Below are 26,804 nucleotides of genomic sequence, written 5' to 3'. Positions count from 1 at the left end.
AGTGGTTGAGAGTCCGCCTGCCGATGCAGGGGACACGGGTTCGTGCCCCGGACCGGGAAGATCCCACATGCCGCGGAGCGGCTGGGCCCGTGAGCCATGGCAGCTGAGCCTGCGCGTCCGGAGCCTGTGCTCCGCAGCGGGAGAGGCCACAACAGTGAGAGGCCCACGTACCGCAAAAAAAAAAAATAAATAAATAAAAATAAAAAATAAAATATTCTGTGTGATAACATTAATAGGCAGTAAAGGAACCTTTTAAATTAAGAGTTTTTTTGTCCACTTAGGCAAAATAATACATTTTCTTCTACAACTGTAGCAATGTAATGCATGGTTCCTTTTTGGCCTGAAACCAAGACTGCATCTTTCTAAATACTAATTTGGAGTAACTCAGGCATGAAGTAATGGCAGCAAGAGGCAATTCTATCATAGTGTTTTTAAGACTGCAACAACAATTGGAGAGCTATTTGTACTTCAAAATACATGAAAATTTCTGATAACATAGTCAAACAATATGAGTTTAAATTTTTGGTCTGCATCCCCAAATGATATCTCTTGGGAAGTGTAGCTATCTACCAGCAGTGGTTTTTCCTTTTCTTTCTATTTTCTTTTCTTTTTCTTTTTTTTAATTTACTCAGGGTGGCAATATTTTGTTACCTTTTGTTAGTCCAAGACAAAGAAGACCAAATTATTTAAAGGCTGCAAAATACTGAAGGCTTAAAAGGATGACATTGAGCTTCTGTAAAAGAATATTTCTAACAATTGAGTGATGAACTGTTTAAACCATGTCTTCTAAAATCTTTCTTTCTTCCAATTTTCTCTGCCCTCCACAATTACCTTAAAAATTTTAATATAGAAAAATTAAATTGAAAGGATCTTTTAATGTTGAGTAAAACCTACAATTTTAACAACATAAAAGTCAGGAAATTCCGAAGTTAAATTCACTATAACCATTTTGACTTGGCAAAGATACAAGCATTTAATATTTTCTGTTCCCATTTTTCCTTTTTAACATCAGTACATTAAGACATAATCATAAAACCCTCGGGGTTTTTAAATGTATTTTGGCATAATGTAGTAGGAACCTTAATTTAAGAAATCTTGATCTTTCATCAATAATTTGATGATGCATCAAGGCATTTATTTTGTATTTTCTAAATAAATGGCATTAAGAGAAAATGTGTCCTACCTTCCATTATAGAATTATTATATAAATATTCATTAGCCTCTGTGCTTTTCATACTTATTGCCATAAAAGGAAATAGATTCAGCAAAAATGGTATGCCCAGTTACTAAGACACATACTATATGCAATTCTTATAAAAAAAGTTAATCTTTGAATTGTTACAGTTGTATTTTCCTGGGTTTGGCTGATTTCCTTATTCCCCTGATAGATTTCATTCATATATATCCAGTTTAAATTCAATATGTAACTGTACATACACTGAACTGCACAGACATATCTGTGTATGTGCACAGATTGTATTGTGTAGGTGTAAGTATGCAGGGGTCACTCCTAAGGCTCACTCAGCCTGTAAAGCACACAATTTGATTTGCTCAAGGAGGTGATGGAGTTGCATAAATCCAACAACTCATCCACTAGCATTCTGTGTGCAAAGTGGCAACTTCAAAATGGCTCACTGGGAAAACTCACCAAGACTGATTGGACCTCACTGGGGTCACACTCTGGGCTGACAGAGCACAGACACATTTGCACAACATATTGAATGACTGCTTTATGGTACAAGACAGAACTGTCGCTTATCCACAGGAAGTAATCTGGACAATTCTCAAGGACACTGAAGCACCTCAGGGGTCTTCACTGAGATTCTGAAAGACCTTCATGTTTGGAATTCACTTTTCTTTAAATTACTCACAGGATCTGTCTGATGATTTATGCAAAAGTTAAACGTTTGCCTGTAGACTTACAACTATAAGTCATGAAGTTGAAATGTTTTCAAATAAACTGAGAATATATGTGGTAATGAGTATTTGAAACCATAAGGGTGCAAGCAGAAACCAACTTTTTATTTCTCCCACTGCCATTTTGCACATTTTCTTTTGACCAGTTCTTTCCTGACCCTAGGAAATTTCAGGCAGCTCCCTCAGGTTTTCCTACTCTTTTCAGATGAACAAAATGTCTGCTCAAATGCAACAAACCACATAGTTCTAATTTCTCATCCAGTTAACGCTTTTCCTCCTTCCCAGTTGGAGCCTGCGGAGGCTTAGAAGCCTTCAGCAGTGGAGGAGATGTGGTTGTCTTTTTTCCTTCTATTTTCCTATTCCTCCTTCCCAAGACAGCTGCTATTATGAGTTCTTTCAATGCTGTAGTGGGGAGGAGAGAGGACAGGTACTGGTAACAAAGATTTTACTTGGTTGGTGGAGATGTTATCTCACAGATTTTTCCTTCTCAATATCCTTTGCTGGTTCTTTCTCATCTCCTGGACCTCTAAGTGTTGAAATGTTCTAGGGCTCAGCCCTTGGATTCTTCTCTATCAAAATGTTCCCTTTATTATATCTATCTATTCTCGTGGCTTTAAACATCAGTTACAAGCTGAAGACTCCCAAATTTATATTGTGAGCCTCGACCTTGCTCTGGACCTTAACCCATATATGCAACTACAAATGGCTACCTGAATGTCTAACAGGTGCCTCAAATTAACCATCTAAAGCTGAGGTCATGGTATCTACCCCCCCACCCAACTATGTACCACCCACAGATGTTCATCTCATTAATGGGAACCGTGTGACCTCCCTTCCGAAAACCTTGGAACTACTCAATTCTTTTGTTTCCCCAGCTCACAAGTGACCCTCAACAAATTCTGTTGGTTCAACCTTCAAAATACATGAAATTCAACCATTTCTCATCACGTTTACCAATAAACTCCTGGTCTAAGCTATCATCAAATCTCACACTACTGCAATAGCTTTTTAATTGCTCCCCCTGCATCCACATGTTCCCTTATCATCTTTTTACCACCCAGCAGCTAGAGCAAATCTTTTTAAATGGAGGTCAGAATATTTCACTCCTCTGCTCAAAACTCTCCATTGACTCTCGTTTTGAGAACTCAAACTGAAGTCCAAAGTACTTACCTGGGCCTGCAAAGCCCCATAAAATCTGGCACCAGACTGCATCTCTAAACCTGTCACTTCCTAGTTACAGTCCTCCTTACCCCTGTGCTCCAGTCACACTGGCCTCTTTAACATTCTCTCCATCCCTCAGGCATGCCCCTGCTTCAGAGCCACTGCACTTGCTGGTCCCTGTCAGGCATCCACCTCCCCACACAGCCATGGTTTTCCCCTCACCTCCTTCACACCCTCATTCTCACCCAGCTTTGATTTTCTGATGGCTTTTTCACATCTGACAGACATGGTGTAGATTTTTACTTGTTTACTGTTTGTCCCTTGTTTTTATAATGTAACTTGCGCGAGAGAAAGGATTTTTATGTGCTTGTTCACTACTCTTTCCCCAGGGTCTAGTAGTGTGCTAGGAACTCAATAAATGTTTTTCTGAATGAATGATTCTGGCATCAGTGCCCTCTGGGCATGGTGGCTCCAAAGCCTAATACTTTTACTGATATTTTGGGAAACCTCTCAATGCTGAGGTCTCTCACTTCTCACCACTGATCCCAGGGATACCTCCTCTACCTGACCACTTGTAACTCTCTCATCAGCCCCAGTTTTCTGACAGTTTATCCCCAGGCTAGGATCACCCACCCTACAGGAATCCATGTGGCAAGAGCTCTTTTCAAGAACACTCAACCTATTTCCTTTCTGTGGGTCCTCACTTGGGAGGTGGGAAACTCATGTATCTTTTGCCTTTCAAACTCTAGAAATGCAGAGCAGAGACTCTTCAGATCTGAGTTGGGCTCCACTTCTTTTGTTCCCCCTCCTACACTCTAGTTCACGGGCAACACTTTCCAAAAAAATCCTCACTACTCTTCAACCTCTTTAAGGATTCTCTCTTTTTACACAGCCCGGAGTTGAGGGATGAAGCAATGAAGGCAGAACAATCTTCCCCTTTCTTTTCTCCCTCATCTCACTCCATTGTTCACAAGTTATGCAAATGATAAAGACAGTAGTTACATATAATATAGCAATATTCCTAAAAGAAAAACACAATCAAATTTTAATTAACTTCTTAAAGAGGAGCATGTCCTAGAATATATTTTACCATAAAATCCACATACTTTCTTGATTCCAGATAGAAATATTAATACTCGATTAACTAGTCACTACAAATAGAGTGTCCACACTAGTACACAAGATTTATATAAAATGCAACATCATACTATTTGGAAAAAAACCCATCAACATAAACAATCTTCTATCTTGAAGCTATAGGGAATATTTTTAAATGTAAAATCAAGTTTCAAACAAATGCCAAAATGCTATACTTCCTGTTTTTGTTAGTTAACTATAAAAAATATTTTTTCTATCATATGGTAAATTAAGGGGAAAATATTCCATGTGGTAGGAAAAGTTATAGTAATCTAATTTGTGATTAGCTGTATTCTATGAGTTTGTTAAGACGAATTAATTTTCTAAGCCAACAACTAAACATTCACAATATGGATTTACTAAAGTATTCGATGAGAAATTTTTAGCAAACTTCAAATGTTTTCTATTACAAAATACCTTCAATGGCTTCCAATCTGTTGTGCTTAGAACCCAACAAAACAAGAAAGCAACCTTTGATATTTTTTCCCAACATTATTGAAAGGATTTTCTTTCTTATATGCCTTCATGTTAAAACAGAACCTATTTATGTATAAGCATATAGCAGTAGTTTTAGAAGAAGTTTGCTCATATTTTTGTTTGAAATTTTTTATTTTAAAAATAAAATACTGGGCTTCCCTGGTGGCGCAGTGGTTGAGAGTCCGCCTGCCGATGCAGGGGACGTGGGTTCGGGCCCCGGTCTGGGAGGATCCCACATGCCGTGGAGCGGCTGGGCCCGTGAGCCATGGCTGCTGGGCCTGCGCATCCGGATCCTGTGCTCCGCAACGGGAGAGGCCACAACAGTGAGAGGCCCGCATATGGCAAAAAAAAAAATAATAATAAAAAAATAAAATAAAATAAAATAAAATACTAACTGCAGTAGCATACACATCCCTTCTTTTTGAGTGCTGCATTGATTCATAGACCACATACAGGTAGATGCTTAAGAGTAGAATGACCTGGAATGATGTTCATGATGTCGACAGAAATTTTCTTCTAATTTCAGGAATGACCAGGTTTCTAATTACAGTCTAGGTGACAGCAGAGAAGAATAGAAAAAGAGCAATACTATAAGAAAGGGTGGGAAGAAGAGGAGATAACAACTGGAGATAAGAAAGATAGACCTAGAAAGAAAGATAATAGAGCTAAATTTATTATGATCTTATTAGCAGCCCATTCCTTTCCTTTTGGAACTCTCTGGCAAACATAATGGTGACCCTGAGTTTCAGTTTGGAGAACACATTTTCGGAAGTAAAACAGCTTTGTGATAATAATACTAATAAATATAATGATGATAATAATAATAAATCTTACAATGTCATTTCTAAAATTCTAGTCATTAAAAATCACATCTCCATACCAACTGCTATATCCTTGAATCACTTATATTACTTTTTACTTAATGTATTTCTATACGCATACTCATTTAAAAAATTTAAATGAGAGGATTTTTAGGGCACTGAAAATAGTCTTTATGATACTGTAATGATGGATACATGTCAGTTTTCATTTGTCCAAATCCAATGTGCAATACCAAGAGTGAACCCTAAGGTAAACTACAGGCTTTCGGTGATTATCATGCATCCATATATGTTCATCAATGTAACAAAGGTACCACTCTGGTGGGGGATGTTGATAACGGGGGAGGCTCTCCAGTGCTGAGTCAAAGACTATAGGAGAAATGTCTATACCTTCTTCTCAATTTTGCTATGAGCCTAAAACCACTCTAAAAAATAAAGTCTCTACAAAAAATTTTAATTTGAACTTTGTTATAATGAATAATACTTTCAGGAATAACATTCATAAACACATAGTTTTGATGCATTAGTTATGGTTTTTTCCTTAAGACATTGTAATAGATTATAACTATTAAAATAAAACTTGTTTGTCCATGATCCACCTAAAATCATCTAACCAGTCACTAAGAAAATAGCTATAAAATTAGGTAAAGGGAAGACAATTTGAAATAGGGCAAGAATAGTGATAACCATGATAATCAAGAACAGGGGTTGGCAAACTGCAGCCTATTGCCTGTCTTTGTAATGAAAGTTTTATTAAAACACAGCCACACTCATTCATTTATGTATTTAATGTCTATGGCTGCTTTTGCATTAGGGTGGTAGAGTTGCATATCTGCAACAAAAAGTGACTTCCATCTCCAAAAATATTTATTATCTGGCCCTTTACAGAAAAAGTTTGTCAACCCGTGATCTAGAAGGATTCTGCACTCAAGAGTGCCTTGAGTTTGCTTTAATTTAAAGAAATGAAACTGGAAATCATAAGCATTTGGGTGAGGTTTATGAGACAATGAAAGTTCCTGAGGTCATTTGGGAAACCACTCTCAAAAAGAAGGCCCACTCCCTGTAATAGAAGATTGGAAAACGAAGGTCAACACAAAGTTTTAAGTTAAACTGAAATGTTAAAGGATGTATCACTTTTATTATCTTCTCTTTTCATTTTTTATTAACTAGCAAATAGTACTGATTTTGCTGGAGAAGAAAGTCTTCACCATAATCCCTAATACATATAAAAACAAAATGAAAAGCTGTTTACTTCTATGGGATATGAACTATTATGATATTCTATCACAAATTGGAGAAGGGAAATTTTGATTTATAGTCACATACTCCTGGTAGCATTTCCAAGAATTTGGAAGTTGAAACCTAAAGCTGAAAAATATGTTTATGCTTCAGATTAGCATCAGCTACAGCTGGTTAAATCAAGCCATACTAAATTTAGTATGATGGTGTACAGCTGTTAGTAAACATTGCCCAAATTGTCTTCTGCCAATCACCAGAATTCAGCCACGCTAGATTGTACAAATCCGCAACTTTGCCCTGCATTTGTCCTGTGTGCACTGCTGCTGGACTGGAACAAAAATATACCTCAGACAGCTTTCATAGTTAAACTGAAAAAGACATGTTAACATGTGAAATATGAAACCACCGTCCATCAGGAAAACCAAAGCTTAAACAGAAAACACAGTAACTCATCTAATATCCATATGATGACACTGAAAGAAACTTGCACATACTATAACTAAATTTATTCATTTGTTTGTTTATTTTAAATTTTGTGTCCTTGAAATAAGAGCTGCTTAAAATAGTTGTGTTCTGGAAGTAAGTAAAACAACAGGTACTTGGAGAAACAATTTACTTGACCTTTTGACCAATACAGCAGGAGACTATAGTTAAAATTTTCAAAATCATTCATATTATCCTTAAATATAATTAATTTACTAAAATCTAGCAAAGGCAGAGTATAGATGAGAAACCCTTTACACTGAAATATGAAAGGATTACATTTAAGAAAAAGAGAGATTCCTAATGTGGGACTATGAAAGAAACACAGCTTAAGCATTACCACAGCTTTGTTTATTTATATCTTGACTAAAATGGAAGCTCTAAAATTAATTAGCAGCTCATAAAAATTTTCACCAGTCCTTCATACATTTTTCCATGCCCGGGTGGTGAATGTAGTATACACAAGGTCAGTAACTGACAACACTTGTAAAAAATGCACTCATGGATCAAGGTATTATATTTCAAATTTTGTTACATTTTTACCTGACTACACAGGACATTTCTTTAGAGTAGACTAATTTCCTTCAGGCACTGAGCCATGGTAATTTGTGAGATAGCTTTTCTTTCTCTCTCTCTCTCTCTTTCTCTCTTTCAGTACAAGCTAAAGATACATATCGAGAATATTGTAAACCCAGCATTTTATTTTGTTTATTTTGGCCTGCATTATTGCCTTTACATTTCTACTATAAAACAGCAATGATTTAGTAAAATGAATAAATGAGCGAGTACATTTGAGTTTATATCTTTTTTTTTTCTAATGTCAAAGTTCAAACTGTTCACCTGATCCTTTCATTTCAGGGTGGAATAGATTTTTCTATCACTAACACACACCTACTTTTGTGGCTCTGAGAACGGTTTTTTGCAGGCTCTCAATTTTTTCAGTGATCTTCAGCAGAAAGTGAACCGCAAGAATCATGTAAATTACTTTACCATGTTTTTCATATTTTTTTTAAAAAGGGATTTAAATATACAATGGCACTGGGGAAACACTGGTTCCACCATTTGGGAAAATTTCCCTGAATCCTCTAAAATACAATTTCCTGACCATTGTGTTATGCTAAATAAATAAAAGTCCCCTGGGTCTCCAATATCCATTTCTGTAATTTGGGTGAAACTGGGGCTAGAGGAGTAAAAACTGGGTGAGATGTCAGGAATTAATGGATAATCTTAAATCCCCAGTTCCATGTTCCTTCATCATGATGATGGATTTGAGTCCATTTCATTGTTTGTTAATACTTTGGTCAGAGTAGGCAAATATATGCTCTAGTAGGTCAATTTTGTTTTGTTTTGTTTAAGATTAAAATAGTTTATTTATAGGAAACTGTACTACAAGTAATAACTGAAACATTATATTAGAACTCTTTTACAATTATTTTTTTAAGATCTCAAATCACATGGTTTATCAAATCTTTTATAATTAAATTGTCTGTGCTATATATCCCTGCCTTCTTTAACAAAGACCTAAAAAAGGCCAAATGCTTTCTTTATTTTATATAATACTCATAAAAACCTTATGTAGAAAAGACCATTATTATCTCTACTGTAAAGATAAAGGCATTAATTTGTTTGAGATCACACAGTCCCCACATGCTGCTGGAGCATAGACCCTGACATTTGGGCCCCAAATCTTGTACTATTTGCTCCTATGCTCTCTTTTCTCTCCACATTTATTTCCTGAATTGTACTTGAAACTTAAATTGTCATTTCTCTCTACAATTTTCCTCTTGTTCTTGTAATGAAAACTTTAAAAAATAAATTTCTTGTAAAAGAAAGTTAAATTGTAAAGCATTTATACTCCAATAAAGATGTTTAAAAAAATCACATAAAAAAAAGTTAAAATGTGACTTGAATATTTCTAATTTTGATTCAAAACCTAGATCACAAGCTAAAGAATATCTTTTTGTTAAATAATTTTCTTTTGGAATATGTATTTTTCACAGACTTCATGTCTGTAATGATGATGCTACCCATAATGCTGTAAATAAAGAACTCTTTCTCCTTCAGGCTTTCATGGAAAACTATGTGTGCAACTTTCCATGAAAACCATTTTATTTAGGTTTAAATTAAGGGAGAGATGTCACTTCAGTAACTCAGTATGAAATATTGCTGTGAGTTGCCTAAGATTGCCAAAGTAGTGCCCAAGTAACTTAATGCATGCATTTTAATAGCGGAAGTCATTTGTGGGAAGAAGCTGAAAGAGTTTAGACTGGCAACTTCTGATAAATACCCTAGAAAGTGATATGTGCTGATTTTGCCTCAAATGTCAGCCCCAGGCTGCTGTTTGGCTGCTCCTCTGGACTTCCTATCATTCTTGCCTGCTGGCCTCACTTTCTTGGATGTGACATTTCCATTCATGAGACACATGGGGGGCTTCTAAAGTCAAAATTGAAAACCCCACTGCTAACCTGGTCCATATGCCCTTCCCAAATGGTTATGAAAGCATAAATGCGTCAGATTTCCATTTTAGATTTTAACTCTTAATATATATGCAAAAAATTTCTAAGCCACTCAAGGCTCTGCCTCCCAAGATAAATGCATCATGAAAAGCAGATTCTTAGTGCAAAGAACTTTTACTATCTATTCATTTGATTACAAGTCACTGTCTACCTTCTATGGGGGGGCAGGGAGAAAGAGAGAGAGAGAGAGAGAGATAGAAACACAGTGACCCTGTTGGATGTCCTTAGCACACATAGGAAGCAATGGCAAGTTGAGCCAGGCTTTAATTCTCAAAGCTAGTAGTTCCATTTAAATAAAGTTTCCATTATTGTCCCTGTGTTATAAAATTAATACTTTTGTTTCCAGGGGAGAGGGTATGGGGAACTGGGATGAAGGAGGCTGGGGACTAAGATCAGGTTAACTTAGGACGATGAGCTTTAGCAATCTTTGTCAGTGTGCTGGCCTTGCCCAGAATTTAATCCTGTTCTCAAGGAGGAGTTTGGGTTGTTATAGGCTCCATCCCTTCTATTAATATGCCTTAAAAATGAGACTGAATATTGAAGGTTGTTGCCAGGAAAATGCTATGCTTAAGATGAGGTGATGCTTCAATAGCCAAGATACGGAAACAACCCAAGTGTCCATCAACATATGATGGATAAAGAAGATATAATGGAATATTACTCAGCCATAAAAAATGAAAATTTACCATTCGCAACAACATGGATGGAACTAGAGAGAACTATCCTTTCTGAAATTAGTCAGAGAAAGACAAATATTGTATGTTATCACTTATATGTGGAATCTAAAAAATAAAACAAATGAATGTATATGCAAAACAGAAGCAGACTCAGAGATATAGAAAACAAACCAGTGAATATCAGTGGAGAGAGGGAAGGTGGGAGGAGCAAGATAGGTGTACGGTACACAAACTACTATGTATAAAATAGATAAGCAACAGGATATATTGTAGAGCACAGAGAAATATAGCCATTATTTTGCAATAACTTTAAGTGGAGTATAACCTATAAAAATATCGAATCACTATGCTGTATACCTGAAACTAATTTAATATTCTAAGTGAAGTATATATCTCAATTTAAAAAAAAGAGTAGGTAATGCTTAATGCTGTGGGAAAATATAAATAAACTGTAACATGTGCAAAACAAAAACAAACAAGATATGGAAATGTTTGCAGTATCTTTGCTTCTCCTGTATGATTTCTTAATCTGTATTATGAGCTCAAAGCCTCGAGGAAAAGACCTAAGGAGTAATTTAGAAGATGGGAGTCTAGTCCTGTGAGCCACAGTGGGCTCACTGATCGCTCAGCAGATGTTTCTCTGAAAGGCAGCACACAGGCCTGGGATGAGGGGGGAGGCACCCTAACTGCAGAGTGTCAGGCTCTTTGTTCCCCAATCAGGCATCAAACAACAGTAGGTGGAAACAAGGCTCAGCATGCTAAGCCTTGTGACCTAAGCTGCCTACACAGACATCAATCCTAGTGGAAATGTGAATGAGTCACCCTTTGATAAATGAAGGGATCAAAAAGAGAGGTAGATATCCCTCCGGAAAATCAGCATATGTGTGTCTGCAAGTATGGTGACCACTACTCACAACAGGAAGAACCAGAAAACGATGCCCATCAGTGAGAAAGTGGATAAACACACTAAGATAAAACCACATAATGGAATATTATATCCTATTCTAAAGAATGAATTAGAACAACATGCAACTCTATAGATGAATCATTTCATTATAATAAAAGCTCCACACAGATCAAAATTTTTTTGTAAAATTTTAAAAACTGAAATAATAACTAACAATAATAAGTGAAATATCTATAGGTGTAATACAACCATCTAAAAAAAGCCAGAAAAATGTAGAACCCGGATACAAAGTGTGGTTGAGGGAGCACCATGATCGATACGGGTTATTATCCTGGCCCTGGCTTTTATTTTTGGTAGTTTCATGGGTGCTTATTACATTATCTAAAGCAACTAAAAAAAGCAGGCTATGACACCCGAACATTGGGAGGACCCTTGGACACAGGGTCTGAAATGACACTGACACCTGGAGGTGGCATCATGGTCCCACATTAGTATGAGGATACAGAAGAGCCAGGCAATGAATGAAGCTCTGGACCAGGTTCAGGTCACAGTGGGTCCACTGGGTGAACGGACCCAGCCAGTATTCACTTCCCAAGACCTCAAATGTCTAATTAGTCAGAACACACCTATTAATTGGCACAACTGGCACAGACAGCGCTTGGCCTGTAGGGCAAGAGCTATTATAGTGAGGAAGGCCAAGTGGAAGCCTCTGAAATTGCTCCACACTTTAAGATAGGGAATCAAAGAAAAAAAGAAAGCAGGGTTTGGGTGGAATAGTAGTGAGATTATGGCATGAAACAAATACTGTGATGAATAAAATTCTGTGCAACTGAGAGAGAGAGGGAGCATAGATATGTAGGTAGATGTGTGTGTAGAGAGAAAAGAAACCCTGAAATAGACAAATGCAATCACCATAAAGTAGAGCTAGATTGACCTGTTTCCTACTTTAAAAGTCCTAACCTACCTATTTACAAACGAGCAGCCTGTGTTTTGACTCCTGCATCAGCTGTGATTTCACTGGGCCAGGAAGCTCATTTGCAGTTGATGACCAGGATTTTTTCAGCTTTTTGTTTAAAGATGATTTAAGAACATCTTTCTTCACAATACAACTACCACATACACCCTTTAAAATAATACTTATATTTTTGCCAAAGCAAATTATAATCAGCTTCATTGTATTAACACCCTGACCTCTTCCTCTTTTACAATTAATTTCTCTAGACCTCTGCTATTGACTCCCTTCTGTGAATAAAGACAGAATTAGTTCGGTTCCACTTTTCCCTACTGTTGTTCTCCTTCCCCTGCAATTTCAATTCTAAAGTCATAAAGAATGGGTTATTTTAGCACAGTGGTACATAATAAACTTTCATTTTAATAAATAGAAAATATAGCAAAATCTCCACAGCCAGTACCAGGAGCACTTAAATGGGTCTAACTCTGGCCTTGCTGGATTGCAGGGCATGACCACAGAATGCAATGAGCAAACAGGTACCCCTGTTGCTGCTGCTGTCTTCATGAGTTTCCCCCTGTAAATACAGTCCATGGGCTGGAGTGTGTGCTGCCCGGTCACCCAACTTTGCTTGCTCAACAGAGCTTGCTGAGAGTGAAAGCTCTGGAATGAATCTAGCAGGTTGGAACCCTGGCTCCATGGTTTCCTAGCCACTAAACCTTGCAAAAGTCACTCAGACTCTCTGCGCCTCAGTCTCTTCTTCTGTAAAGTGGGTTAATAATAGTAACCAACCTCACAGCACTGTATTATGATTTAATAAGAAAACCCATGTAAAGTGGTTTAAGTATAGTCGAGAATAAATTAAGTGCTCCATAAATATTAGCTTTTATTAATATGTTATTTTGGTGCAAATTACCTGCAGGCAGACTCAGACAAAAAATTACTAATAATGCACAATAAAAAGTGTTGTGATAGAGGAATACCTTATTTGTTATGAGAGCAGAAAGTAGATCTGAGTTTAGCAGCATGGGCTTTCTTATTTAAGGGGGAGGGGATTTATGTTTTAACTACAGTGTTGCAAATTTCTTAAGAAGATTTAAAAGATCGTTCTGTGTTTTTTAAATTAATGACCTAAAACGTTTTCCAATGTTTACAGTCCCCTTATTTGAATCTCAATTTTTAATACGTAGTTTTCTTTGGGAGAAATAGTCAATGAATTTATTTATTATTTATTTTAAAGTTAATACACTTTTGGTAATATGAGTAAAAGTAAGTACCTTTCAGTTTAGCACAGACGTTTATTTTCCACGGTTTATCAGAGTTGGAACAGCAGCTAAGGATACTGTGCCAACAACTTTCATGAGTTTCATGAGCATAAGTAAATACATTTGTTGTCACAAATCCCAAACAACTAAATACTGTGGTAATGGAGCAAAGCTGAAGACTCTTCAGAATAAATCACAAACAACTATTTGACATGTAAAGGGCCACTGAGGGGAAACTTTCCAATACAATGATGCTATTTTCCTGCCTTCCATTTAAGCCAGGAAAGAATAAGTAGCTCAAGGAATGTCAGAGAAGGTATAGTCTGGAAGGAGGGATCATGCAAGGACATCTGGTACCTACTTGTGCTTTATCCAAGTGGACTGAAATTCAAAATAACATATTTTATTATAAAAAAGAAAAATGTGGACAGTCTTCTGATACACCATTTCATATTATATTGATATGTTCTGCTTTTCTTCTTCATTTAAATTAAACAGACATTTAGATGAATGAATCTTTGAAAAGAGTAAATAACTGGAACAACTTTCTTTCTGGATGTGAATAAATAGTTTATTCCACCAAAGAATAATTTTGCCCACTGTATGACAGAATTAAGAAAAGATTTTGTAGCCAATCTGGCCCAGGAGAAATAAGACATGACTTTTGTAGACATGAGAGGTTTTATTGAATCTGGGATACTAACTTAGTGATGGGGGAAAATAACTGATTCTTTTACAGACAAACAGAGAGAGAGAAACATATATTCCTTTCTGCTTTGGACTCAGATTCACTGCTCGGACAGTAGCCTATAACTGAACACAAGAAAAAACAATCCACCTGACTAATGATGTGAAACAAAACAGGCCTCACTGACAGATATAGAGTCACAGGTTTCAAACATTAAATTAGGAGATGAATGCTCCCTTACCATTTTTATTTTTCATTTTAGTATAAACTATATATGTTGAAACTTCCAGTAGAACAAGCCTTTTAGGATAAGATTTTAGTTAAGAAGATATCCCAATGAACAAGCAGAAGACAGCTCTTTCTTTTAAATAGAGAGTGAAGGTTCCTGACCTCAAAAGCATTTCCTGCAGGTGACGAAATAGGGACAATGACACAAAAATCTAAAAATGCTAAACTGCACTTAACGTTTGCGCTCTTGGTCTTTGAATTGCAACCAAAGTAAAATAAGATTATTAAGAAAGTGAAAAAAAAAGTCAGATGAAGGAAAAATTCCCATCATGAAGATCACTGGCCTCTTTCCAAATACAATTTCAACTCTGGCCCCGTATTTTCTTTTCTTTTGGACATTCAACCCAAGTAAAAGAACTTAACTTATTATCTAGCCTGTTCCCAATTAATCAATATAGCTTATGATATATCAGGCACTGTTCCAGGCTCTCTGGTACAGCATGAACCAAGACAGAGTTTTTGTCCGCAATGATCTTACTCAAGTGTTGAAGTGAGATGGTCAATAAACAAATACACATACAAAAAAATCAATAACACAATTTTTCAAAGTTATTAAGCTGACTTTGCAGTTTCTTGTTAATGCTACCACCACTCCCCTAATGACATATTCAAAGCTCTAGAGTTACCTTTCTTATTTCTGAACAGATCTAGTAACTTACAAACTAAAAAAGATTTCTTTGGAGAATTTCATTGCCATGTGAACAGAAATATAAAATGTGCTATAATAGAAATAGGGAGGGCATCATTTGAAACTAAATCTTTTAGTACTTCTATATTTACATTCATTGTAATCCACATAAAAAATTAAAATCTTACCTATGACAGTTGGTCAAAAGTAATTGCTATCATCATATTTTTATTTAGAACAAACAGTAACTTTAAACTTATGGCAACACTTTTGCATTGATACTACATAAACTATATGTAAACTGACTATAATTCAAAACCTGTAACCGAGTGTAGCAACAGTTTATAGTCTTTCCAGATATATTATGCCACCAATTACACTAAATAATTTTATGTAAGGAAATACCACTTGATCTTTTACATAAAGAAACACTAGAACCCAAAGAAAATTGATAATACTCACTTTTAAGATCTATTCAAATAAACATGACTTAGACACAAAGTAAAGGCTTCATAAAACCTTTAGCTTTCAAATTCTAATCACCACTTCCTCCAATCCTACTATTCCCCACCAATCCCAAGCATTAAATCACATAATTTTTTCTGGGCTTTGGTTAAATGGATTTGGCTGCCTGGGCAGGAAATAAGGAAAGAGACGACTGGATTCAGGGCTCCAGGTGGTGCCTACATTACATCAATAGCCCCCTTTCCTAAAGAACATAGACAAGTGCAAATAGAATTGCACTGACTTTCGCCAAACTGTGTCCTGGTTCTATATGTTGTTTTGACGAAACGTGCTGTAGGAAAGGCTCATTCCAATTCAACTAAGAAGTAGTACATTGTTGGATGATTAATGGAAATGTCACAACCACTCTCATCAATCGGTGGCTGTGTCTTCTCACCTATAATCAAACACTCTCTTTGTTCCTAGGAACTAGTCTCTACTCAATTTTAATGTTTGATATAATTTCATAAGTGAAATAGAAAACTATTTCATTAAGGAAAAAATATAAATGGCTGGATTACTCCCGTTCTCACTACAACATAGAACCTGAGATAACAAATGTAAAATGATCATTGGCTCTTTTTCCAAATCAACCCCATTAATTACACAAACTAATACAAAACTACTCTAAGGTTATTCCTTCACTTTCATATTAAAATAAATAATTAAAATTGTGATTAAATCCTCCAAAACTCAAAATGAAGTCATGTTTTTCTTGGATTCAGAGTCAACCATTAGACATGTCCTCAAAATAGAGACCCTTACCTTCACATTTCTGAGTAGTTTCACTCTGCTTGTGACCAGCAGGACATTTGCATTCAAAAGAGCCCACTGTATTGATGCAGTTTCCTCCCTGGCATATCCCAGGAATAGCCTGGCATTCATCAACATCTGTAAGAAGAAAGTATTTTCAATATAGATATCACTGATTTTCAGAATATCTATGTCTATTTGTACATACATATTTCTTGAATGCATAGAAGATGTTCGCTTGTTCTCAAGAGAATGAGGTGTGAGGAGTCAGGATCCTTTTGTATGCATGCATTTTTACTTACATAAATGGTATATGTTAAAGATCTCATTTTGTTTCTTGATTTTTTCTTTTAGAATTTTGTTTCTACAATATTGTTATGTGGGTAACCAATCCCTTGCTTTGATTTGCTGCAGAACACTTAGTGTGTTTACTCTCCCGGCAATGGGCACTCAGCATCCTCCAACTTCTCACCACCTCAGGTGAACAAACAGATAATATGACTAGACCTACATCTATTGAAGTAATTTAATTCATAGTTTAAAATCTTTCCCCAAAGAAAACTTCAGGTCTAGGTGGCTTTGCTGTTAAATTCTTTCAAACATTTAAGAAAGAAACAATACCAGTTGTACACAAATTCATACAGAAAAGAGAAGACACTGCCCAACCCATTTTATTGAGCTGGCATCACCCTGAAACCAAAGCCAGACAAAGACATCATAAGAAGGAAAACAAGAGAAGAATATCTTTTTGGAATAGGCACACAAAAATTATTAGCAAGTCAACTTTAGCAATATATAAAAAAGTTAATACATCATGACTAAGTGGAGTTTATCCCAGGAACTAGGTTGTATCAACATTCAAGCATAAATCAATTCATCATATTAACAGATTAAGGAAAAGAAAACATATGAGTATATCATAGATGTGAAAAAAGCAATGACAGAGTTCAACACTCATTCATTGTTTTAAAAATCATGGTAAACCAGAAATACATGGGAATGTCCTCAACCTGATAAAGGGCCTGTGCAAAAAAAACTAGAGCTAATATATTATAGGAGATTGGGAAAAATTCTTTTATTTAGAGTTTCTGAATCTTTCATTTTATATCTATGTAAATTTGCCTTAATTTCTCTTTGTGTAAAAGGTAATTCAGTATATTGTTATGATGAACACTGTATAAAAAGGAAATATAATATATAAGCTTATGCAAATTTACCTTACCTAGTCAAACTGACAGGCCAACATAACAGATTTATTAATATTACATATTTAATTACATAATAACATATACTCATTGTAATAAACATTAAAGATGCAGAAAAATAGAAAATTAAAGAGATAGCCATTGATATAAGTTAGTAGTCTGTTCTTTTAGACTTATTCATACACACATTCAGAGTGGTGGTCCATTTATTTCACAAGAATAAGATCACACTGTATGTGTTGTTCTGCATCGTTTTTTTTTCCATTAAAATATTTTGTCGGGCTTCCCTGGTGGCGCAGTGGTTGAGAGTCCGCCTGCCGATGCAGGGGAAATGGGTTCGTGCCCCAGTCTGGGAAGATCCCACATGCCGCAGAGTGGCTGGGCCCATGAGCCATGGCCACTGGGCCTGTGCGTCCGGAGCCTGTGCTCCGCAACGGGAGAGGCCACAACAGTGAGAGGCCCACATACCGCAAAAAAAAAAAAAAAAAAAAAAATATTTTGTGGATATATTTCTATGTCAGTATCTATTTATCCTATTATTTTTTTGGTAAGCCCACAAGTTTGGTGTATCTTAGTGTGTAAATTAGGGAATTTAAGTTTACAAAAGAGCTTAGCATCCTTATTATTTCTTCCTCACTTTAACTATCTGTCTATAAAACTAATTACAATAGTCCAAAGTATTTTTATCCTGAAATTAATGTAGATATCATTGTCTTATTAAAGGATAGCTGATCCAAACAGAAAGCAACTAGAATGAAATACATGACAGGAGGTTTATATCCTGAACAGTTTAATTTACATTTCAAACTGTATTATTTTTAAAATGTACTACATTTCCACCCTCATTACAGTGTGGTATAAAACATCCCTAGAAACCTCTTTTCCTGGCAGATAAATCAGAGAAAGAATATCTCGGTATAAGCTAAAAAATGAGGCCAAACCTATAAATCCCTTAATACTATTCATAAAAGCTTTGACTACATATTTAGTCGATTCAGTAATTTTTCAAAGGAAAAAGCAATCTGACTTTACAGGGTTTATTTTGTAATTGCCTAAAAAGTACTTTCCGAGAAAAAAATAAAACTTTTATTTTTGAAATACCCTAGAGTGAGCAGCTATACAGAATTAATTTCTTTTGGGTAGATCAAGTTAATCACTAAAATAAAAAAGAAAATTTTAAAGAAATCTTATAGAAATAATCAACATGAACCTAGAAGCACACATGAGTGCTCCCTATAAAAAGAAAAGAAGCCAGCCTCAGACCTCCAAATTATGCAAGAGTTTCTGCATCTTCCAAGTGCTAGCATAAGGAACTACTAACGTCTGATTAGTTTTCCACTGTCCAAGTTATACAGATGGGTTTCTGTTCCTCCCTTCAATTCAGGCACAAACTTACTATTTCTTTAAATGCTGGATAACTTCAAATCACATGTAAGGATTTTACAGAATAAAATTGAATCTTTTGAAACTTAAACCTTATATAATCCCTTCAGTCTATGTCTACTAAGGTTATAAATAATGTAGCAAAGCAATAGTAAGTCTAGTTTATGAACTCATTTATTCTCCAACTTCTTCAAATAAACTTGCCCTAAGAGATTAAACTGATTTTATTATATAAATTAGCATTAGATGGTATATTATTTTTAGTTGACATTAAAATGTGAAAAAATATGTGCCAGTGCTACAGGCATATAAAAATGGTTCATTTAATTTATATCTGTGGGAACTAAGGACCAATTCCTATTACTGTATTAATAGTGCATGATTTTTTAACTTGGCCTGTCCCCAAATTAGATACATTTTTAAAATTTAAGTTCTTATTCTACACTCCACAGATATTCATTCATAGTACTTCTACTTCTACAAAAACAAATGCCAATCTTTAAGTACAACAATTGAAGAATAGGTCTGTCTCTGACTGGAGCCTAAGACATACAGGGTGTCTTGGCAACCGTTCAATGTGGTTTGATTCGGCCAGAATACCTATTCATGTATTCACAAAATTCCAATGTTGAATAAATGATCATCCTAACAAGCAAATATTGGTAACTTACTACCTGTAGGACTCCGAACTAAAAAGAAAAACAGAGCATGGTTCTGTCTCAATCTTCCTTATCTCAACAAATGTCATCATTGTTTATCCCGATGTCAAAGTCAGAAACCTAAGAGATAAACTCGGCATCCTCTCACTTGTCTCACTTCATTCCATCAGTAACAAGTGCTTACTGCCCAGATATATCTCAAATCTTGGCCCTCTGCCTCTATTCTGGTCTCAACCTCCATGATATATCACCTGTACTGCTGCAGGAAACTTCTAACTGGTTTTTTTTGCTTCCACTCTGGCCCCCCAGAGTTGATTCTTTACAGAGCAACTAAAGTACTTTTATTTACATATGTGTAAATCAAAGACAGAAGTCTGTAGACACTGCCACACTGTTTTCTGGTCTATGAGTTGTTCTACAGAAGTTTGAGACCAGTTAGGATATTCCCTTTAACAAAGATATTTGCTTATTCTGTCTTATTATGCCCACAAATTTTTCCTTATCTTCTCTTTCTTATTGAACTTTTGTGCCTTCCAATCTGCAAACTGAAGCTTTTATCTCTTTTAGAAAATTTTTCTATATTATATTTATGCTTTTTTTCAGTTCCTTTCTTCAGCTTTCTTTACAACCTTTCTGCTGACTTCACTACCTTTCTGCTTCTTTACAATCATTATTTATTGTCCTCAGACATTGTGATTTGTGATTTCCTCAAGGTTAACCTTTGTCATTGAATTTTTTCAGTTTTATGTATGTTTGTATGTGTATGTGTAACATTTGCCTTTCATTAGGTAAAGTTTCAAATCCTTCTTCAGTTTCTTGAGTGCTACCAATGCACTATCTCTGATTGTCCTTTCTGAACTCTTAACAATGCTTCTTTGAGCACCTGTTAAGAGAAGAACCATATTATTTTTCACTTCCTTGAGATAAAAGAGTATATGAACTTTGTGTTTATTTAGGTAATTCTTCCATGAAGCATGTTCCTCTGCCTTTTCCTTATGTTACTTCTCTCCTTTTTAAGCTTTTATATGTAAGCCTTTTCTCTTTAGTACTCACCTTTAAATGGGGCATTTCCTGCTGAAGCAAAAGTGGAGAAAGCCAAGAAGAAACAGGTTGATTTGAGAACTTCTATAGGGACTCCTGCAGCTTCTTACCAAACCCTCTCCACTTTCTTTTCCTCCTGGGTATTAATTTTAAACTTTCAGGTAGTGGTGTAGCTCCCACCTCTGCCCTTTCAGATACAGACTCTGCAAGCTGCTCACTAGTGGCTCCCAAATCCTCTTTTCCTTCCCCCTCCTTTACCTAAAGGAGCGTCTCTGGGTTGGAAGGCTGGCTAGAGGATATTAGAAATGGCTTGCCACCAAAGACTCTCTTTCCATATGCCTTCAGTTACTCCGAGGGCCTGCAGTAGAATACCTCTCTTATGGGGATATACTCCTCCTCTCCAAGAGACCGTCCACAACCACTCAACAGCCTTTCAGGATGCTAATGCTCATAGCAAACACATAGAAGATTCTCCCTGTCCCCATGACTTCCCAACAACTGCCATGTATCCATCACTACTCTGACCTGGAGGTTGCAGAGTTTTATTTTAGAAGGGCTTGTTCTCTATTATTCCTTCCCTTGTTAGTTTTTGTTGAGTTAGAAGAAGGGCAATATCCTGCTATTTTCAATACGAGTTTCTATAATTGACTATGCTTTAGGTAAATTTTTTGGATTGTTTAGGAATGGCTTGTGTTCACATAGTGTGAACTACAGTTAAACTTTGCAATGATCTGGTTAACTTGGTCAATGCAGACAGACAAGATAAATTTGTGTTTAATAATTTATACTAATCAGATGAACCAAATCTCCTTTTCATTTTGTGCTATACAGAAGGCCTGCAAATAACATTCTACTGAGAGCATCTTCCTCTCAGGATACACCTGAGGAACTAGCCATGCCTGCCTGGTTTCAGATAAGATTCAACTTCTCTACATGATTCATGTGCAGTCTGATTGAAGGATTAAATATTTCTGAATACTAATCCCATTTGACAAGAACAGGTACGAATACTTGTTTTGCAGGGACTGACTCAGGGTCTATACTGCTCTTTCTTTATTTAAGTCCCTGTCTTATGTCCTAGGTAGGTCCTGACTCTGTCACATATGTCAGAATTTCCATGCCTCTCACACTGCTTGGAATGGAGCAGAGGCCCAGCATCAGTCTATTACTATTGTCTATAATAAAGCAAAAGCTGGATTTAAATAAGCAAATTTCTTCTGCCATACTTCCAGTTTTGAAACATCTGGAGTAGTTTAAAAGCCTAATTTCTAAAAATCAAGCAACATAAATTAATAATTATACAAATTTTAATATATTTTTAAAAATTTTAATTATACTCTATTTGAAAATCTAAAAGACCCAAAGTCAAGTACTATTCTTAAATAAAATACCCTTCTAAATAGAGTGAATGTGTAAGATAGTAAAGATTTAAAAAGAAGAACCTATTTGTAAAAAAATAATACAACATATGCACGTGACAGTTTATGACATATTTATTTAAAGTTTGTAGATATTCTTGGAAAAGAGCTTAATGCCACTTTTATTACCTTTAATTCACTCATTTTTATGCTAGCTTAAATTTTAAGGCTTATGTGAGCCAACTTTAGTCCTTCAATGTTTAATAAAGTGAAGAATGTACAAGACTAAATGTAGATTAGACTTAGGCATACGGGCTAGAACTGAAATGCTCTATATATGAAAGAAGTCAAGAATCATTATGATTGACCTCATAGTACCCTAGGAAGGTATACTCTTCTGACACTGCTTATTTGAGTACAGAAAGTCTTGACAGCAACAGTGAAACGTAAAAAAATTTACTAGTTTCCTCACAGCTTAGTTTTTTTGGGTTTTTTTTGCTGTTCGCGGGCCTCTCACTGTTGTGGCCTCTCCCGTCGCGGAGCACAGGCTCCGGACGCGCAGGCTCAGCGGCCATGGCTCACGGGCCCAGCCGCTCCGCGGCATGTGGGGTCTTCCAGGACCGGGCCACGAACCCGTGTCCCCTGCATCGGCAGGCTGACTCTCAACCACTGCACCACCAGGGAAGTCCCACAGCTTAGTTTTTTTTAAGTATCATCTTAATTTTCTGTTGGCCCTCATTTTTCACATTTATTTGGTTTACTACAAGACCTTATTTCATCCCCTCCGAAGCCATAGATAAAGTAATTCACTAATTGCATCAGCTACAGGATAATTTTATGTTTAGAACTTCAGAAATGTCCTCCCTTGGCTAATATAAACCATGTTTTAAAACCAATATTAAACTGGCTATCATCTGCACAGCTGAAATTTATTTTTAACTCCACAAAAATTTTCAGTTACCCTATAAAAAAGATCACTATTATAAAAAAAGTATGACATGTGTGTATCATGTTTTATTATCTTATTTTTTTACGCCCTATTATCTTCCAAATTAATTTGGCAGAGTATTTGGGAAACAGTCTAGGAATTTAAAGGAAAAAATGAAATCACAGTAAGATGGAGTCTTAAAATAGCCTGAACTGAGGATCAGTGTTTAATTGAGAACTTTCTGACGATGCCATGATTTTGAAATAAAGCAGAACTTTTTCAACTTTTCCAGACCTTTTAACAATGTGGCAAATTTCATTTTGCTCCTATAGCTGTATTAATCCATTATACTCTTGGGCAAATGGAGACCAAAACTTATCTCTACTACATAAACAAATTCAAACAAATAAGCCTTCAGACATTACTCAATCCTGAAGGACATTCAGGAAGTTTGAGATCAGATCACACACTTTTCGTAATTGTGTTCAGAAAAACTAGGCCTCTCTGACAAAATACCAAGGTAAAGAAGCCTAAGTACAAATATAGAAGACGAGGAGAGTCAATAATTTGCGATGTTTTGGCTGAAGTTGAGGGCTTTTCTCAACCTGGACTATTTCTACGAAACAGTGGTTTTGGGAAGTATTTTAATATCAATTCCATTTATTAATTCAAAAGATATTTACTGAGTATCTACTGCATGTTAGAATGCCTCAGACACATTAATGAATGAAACAGATTTCTGCCCAAATGGAGCTTACATTCTATCTGGGGGACAGTAAAAGCAATAAAGACCATAAGCAAGTGCGTTAGAAGGTGATAAGTGCTAGAGAATAAACAAAAATTATTACTCTGGTAAATCTAGTCAGTATTAATCTAGTAGATCTATACAGCGTTTTATCTTTAATAGTAATCCATTAAATTACATAAATTATACAGTAATCAATATCTAATCTAGGAATTCTATGTAGTATGGTAAATACTATATACTATATAGTATAGTGTATCTTTTATAGAAAAAACTTGCTTTATCAGGAACGTTATTATCCATAGACAGTGACAGATTCTCCCAGCACACTGAAAGGAGCCCAGACACATGGGTGACTCTGTACACACAGGCTGAAGGCTAACTCACCTTGGCAAGCTCCAGTGCGGATGTTGGGGATGAAGCCCCGCCGGCAGGGCTGAGGCTGGGCAGGACACATCTCACAGGGGTGGCCCCAGGCCCGTCCAATGGTGGCACAGCACAGAGTCTTTGTGCAGACAATGCCTGTCAGCTGCCCTTGGCACATCTGGTTGTTGACCTGAGTGAAACATGGGCCTGTCCTGTAATCTGGAATGTGAAAGAAGACAGAAAGACAGGTTTTATGATCACACACCAATCTTACACCAGGACCTCCAAATACATAAAACAGAGACTCTTCTGATGAAAACATCGTGCGACAAAAGGCCAATGTGTTTGATTTTGAAAATTCATAATTTTTCAATATTGAGAAGTGCATTACAAGAGTTCAATGTATTCTACCCTAGACACTGTAAATAGATGGCTCAAGGGCTGTGTCTGGGACACAGATGTGTTTTCTTGGCCGCCTAATGTTTTAAAAGAATTTAAATGAGTAGCCAACATTTTTAAATGGGGAAATTTCACATGAAATTTATATTTCTGGCTTTTCTTAAAAAGTTGGAAGTTCTGGCCATGCTAGGCCTGACATGTTGCATGGCAGTGGTGGAGTGAAGTGCGTCCCCTCTATGACACCACCACCACAGCCACCCAGCCCTCTCCACTCACTGGTGTGCACCACCTGTGCCCTGATGGCACCTGCTTTAATGACTCCTCTTTACCTAGAAAAATTTCTTCTTTGACTAGGTGGTCAAGAGTTCAGAAAATCAAAACAGAACCAATGAAGATATACCCTTCCATATCACATCTATATTTGGGCAGTCCAGATTGTCTATAATCATTTAGTTCTAACAATTGATTTGTTTCCTTGTCAGTCTGTTTAGTTCTATGTGTAGCTCAGCTTGGAAGACAGTACTAATAAGGCCCATGGTCATGGATTCTTTCCAAGTTAATATTATATGATCTCTATTCTCTAGAAGATGATTGTACAATTGTCCAGCTCGGTTATGATGATGATAAAAATGTTAGCAAATGTGTGTCACTTATGATTTACACGCAGACTCTTCTATGAATATTAAGGACAGCTATTATGACCCTTGGGTCACAAAGTGGTTCATGGACCAGCAACATATGCATCACTCAGAAGCTGGTTAGAAATGCAGACTCAGGCCTCATACCAGACACAATGACTTAGAATATGCATTTAACAAGATATTTAGGAGATCCATACACACCTTAAAGTTTAAGAAGGACTGATCCAGACTACAAGCAACTTGAAAGCTGGGCATTTCTATTATATCTCTCTTCCTGCTATAATTTACTTAAATGACTCTTTAAGATGATCAGTATATGTATACTATTTTAAGCAGAACTGAATTATTAATGGATTTTTAAGTTGTTGCTTGTGTTTTGAAAGACAGAAAATCAGAGAAAAGTCAGTTTCCTGAAGACTGACCAATTAAATGATTAACATTTGTTATAAACTTACAACAGAAATATGTGAAAAAGTTTTTCCCCTGTTTACAGAGATTTGTACGCATGCAGTTTATTAACTCTTGGGAATGTAAGAAGATAGTCAGGATTTCCTGATGAGCCTTAATGCGAATGACATAATTCCATCTGAAGGGGAAAGCCAGAACAAGTTTATTTCAGATTTTTGTAAGAACAAAACAATGTTACATTCAATGGAAGAACAGTCAATAATGTTGGTAAGATTTTTATGAAAAACTGTTACTGGGAAATATCAAACTTGGATATAATTTAACAGTCAAAATGCTAAACAAGAACAACTTAGATATCATCTAAATGCTACAGTATGACAAAAATACACCTTAGAGCCACATAAAATTTCTGTTTTTTAGTGAAGAATGAGGCTTTGTCAGATAGAAGAACGTTTTAAAAGCTCAATATAAAGGGAAAAAATCTAAAATAGGTAACTTTTTTAGCAAGCTGGTTTAACATTCTGTTACTCTGCAGCTGAACTTCAACAAAAATAGCTCATTTTAATCCATTACACAAGAACAACAGATGTGCTGGCTGCAAATCACGTTTTTGAAGAAGACAATCTTTGTATTATACATGTAGATATGTCAACCTTGTAAAGAAGCATGCTTCCCATACCACAAATTGCCAGGTCATAAATTTTTTAAACCTACTCTATTGTCCTTCAGGCAACATGTTATTTTGCCATTTTAAATAAATATTAGACTTACGATAAATTGTATCACGTTCTGAACAAGTAGGGAAAAGCCTACTTTTCACCAAGTTTCTTTTTCTGTTTTTTTTTTTTTGATAGATTCATGTATATATACCTACATTCACATTCTGTACCCTTTTAGGATTCCCAGAGAGAAGCCTGCATAGCCTCTCTCATAATCTCATTCTTAAGTAAACCAATTTGTCAGGAAATGCCTTCCTTCTAACTACAGCACCTTCTTAAAATTATGTCCTCTTAGTCTGATCTTCTTGGAGAAGAGGACTATCTGGACAAGGATAGCTGTTTGTCCCTGCAAACGACCTTTCATGTTAAAGGCCTTGATTAAGCCAACCCCAGACTCCCCTTCCTGGGAACAGAGTTTACCATTCCTTATTTCTTCTACCTATATTTCCCTTCATTAAGACTGTGCTTCAGAATCTATTTTCTTACATGGTTACACTTTGCTTTCTGGTTGGCAAGTGCTTACCTTAAAATTGAAACTTACA

General features: G+C 36.1%; 1 protein-coding gene across 1 annotated transcript in view; it reads right to left on the bottom strand.

The window, feature by feature from the left end:
• FBN2 (fibrillin 2) overlaps window positions 1-26,804 on the bottom strand; it is a gene marked incomplete at both ends in the record, with an annotated part of 228,924 nt that overhangs the window by 135,211 nt on the left and 66,909 nt on the right. The window contains 2 exons of the mRNA XM_079704022.1: window positions 16,423-16,548; window positions 24,117-24,314. Of these exons, the coding sequence (XP_079560148.1) occupies window positions 16,423-16,548; window positions 24,117-24,314 (324 nt within the window). The remainder of the gene's footprint in view (window positions 1-16,422; window positions 16,549-24,116; window positions 24,315-26,804) is intronic.

Source organism: Hyperoodon ampullatus, assembly GCF_949752795.1.
Source record: "Hyperoodon ampullatus genome assembly, chromosome: 4".
In the NCBI taxonomy this organism is placed as follows: Eukaryota; Metazoa; Chordata; class Mammalia; order Artiodactyla; family Ziphiidae; genus Hyperoodon; species Hyperoodon ampullatus.
This window is presented reverse-complemented; position numbering and strand designations above follow the sequence as displayed.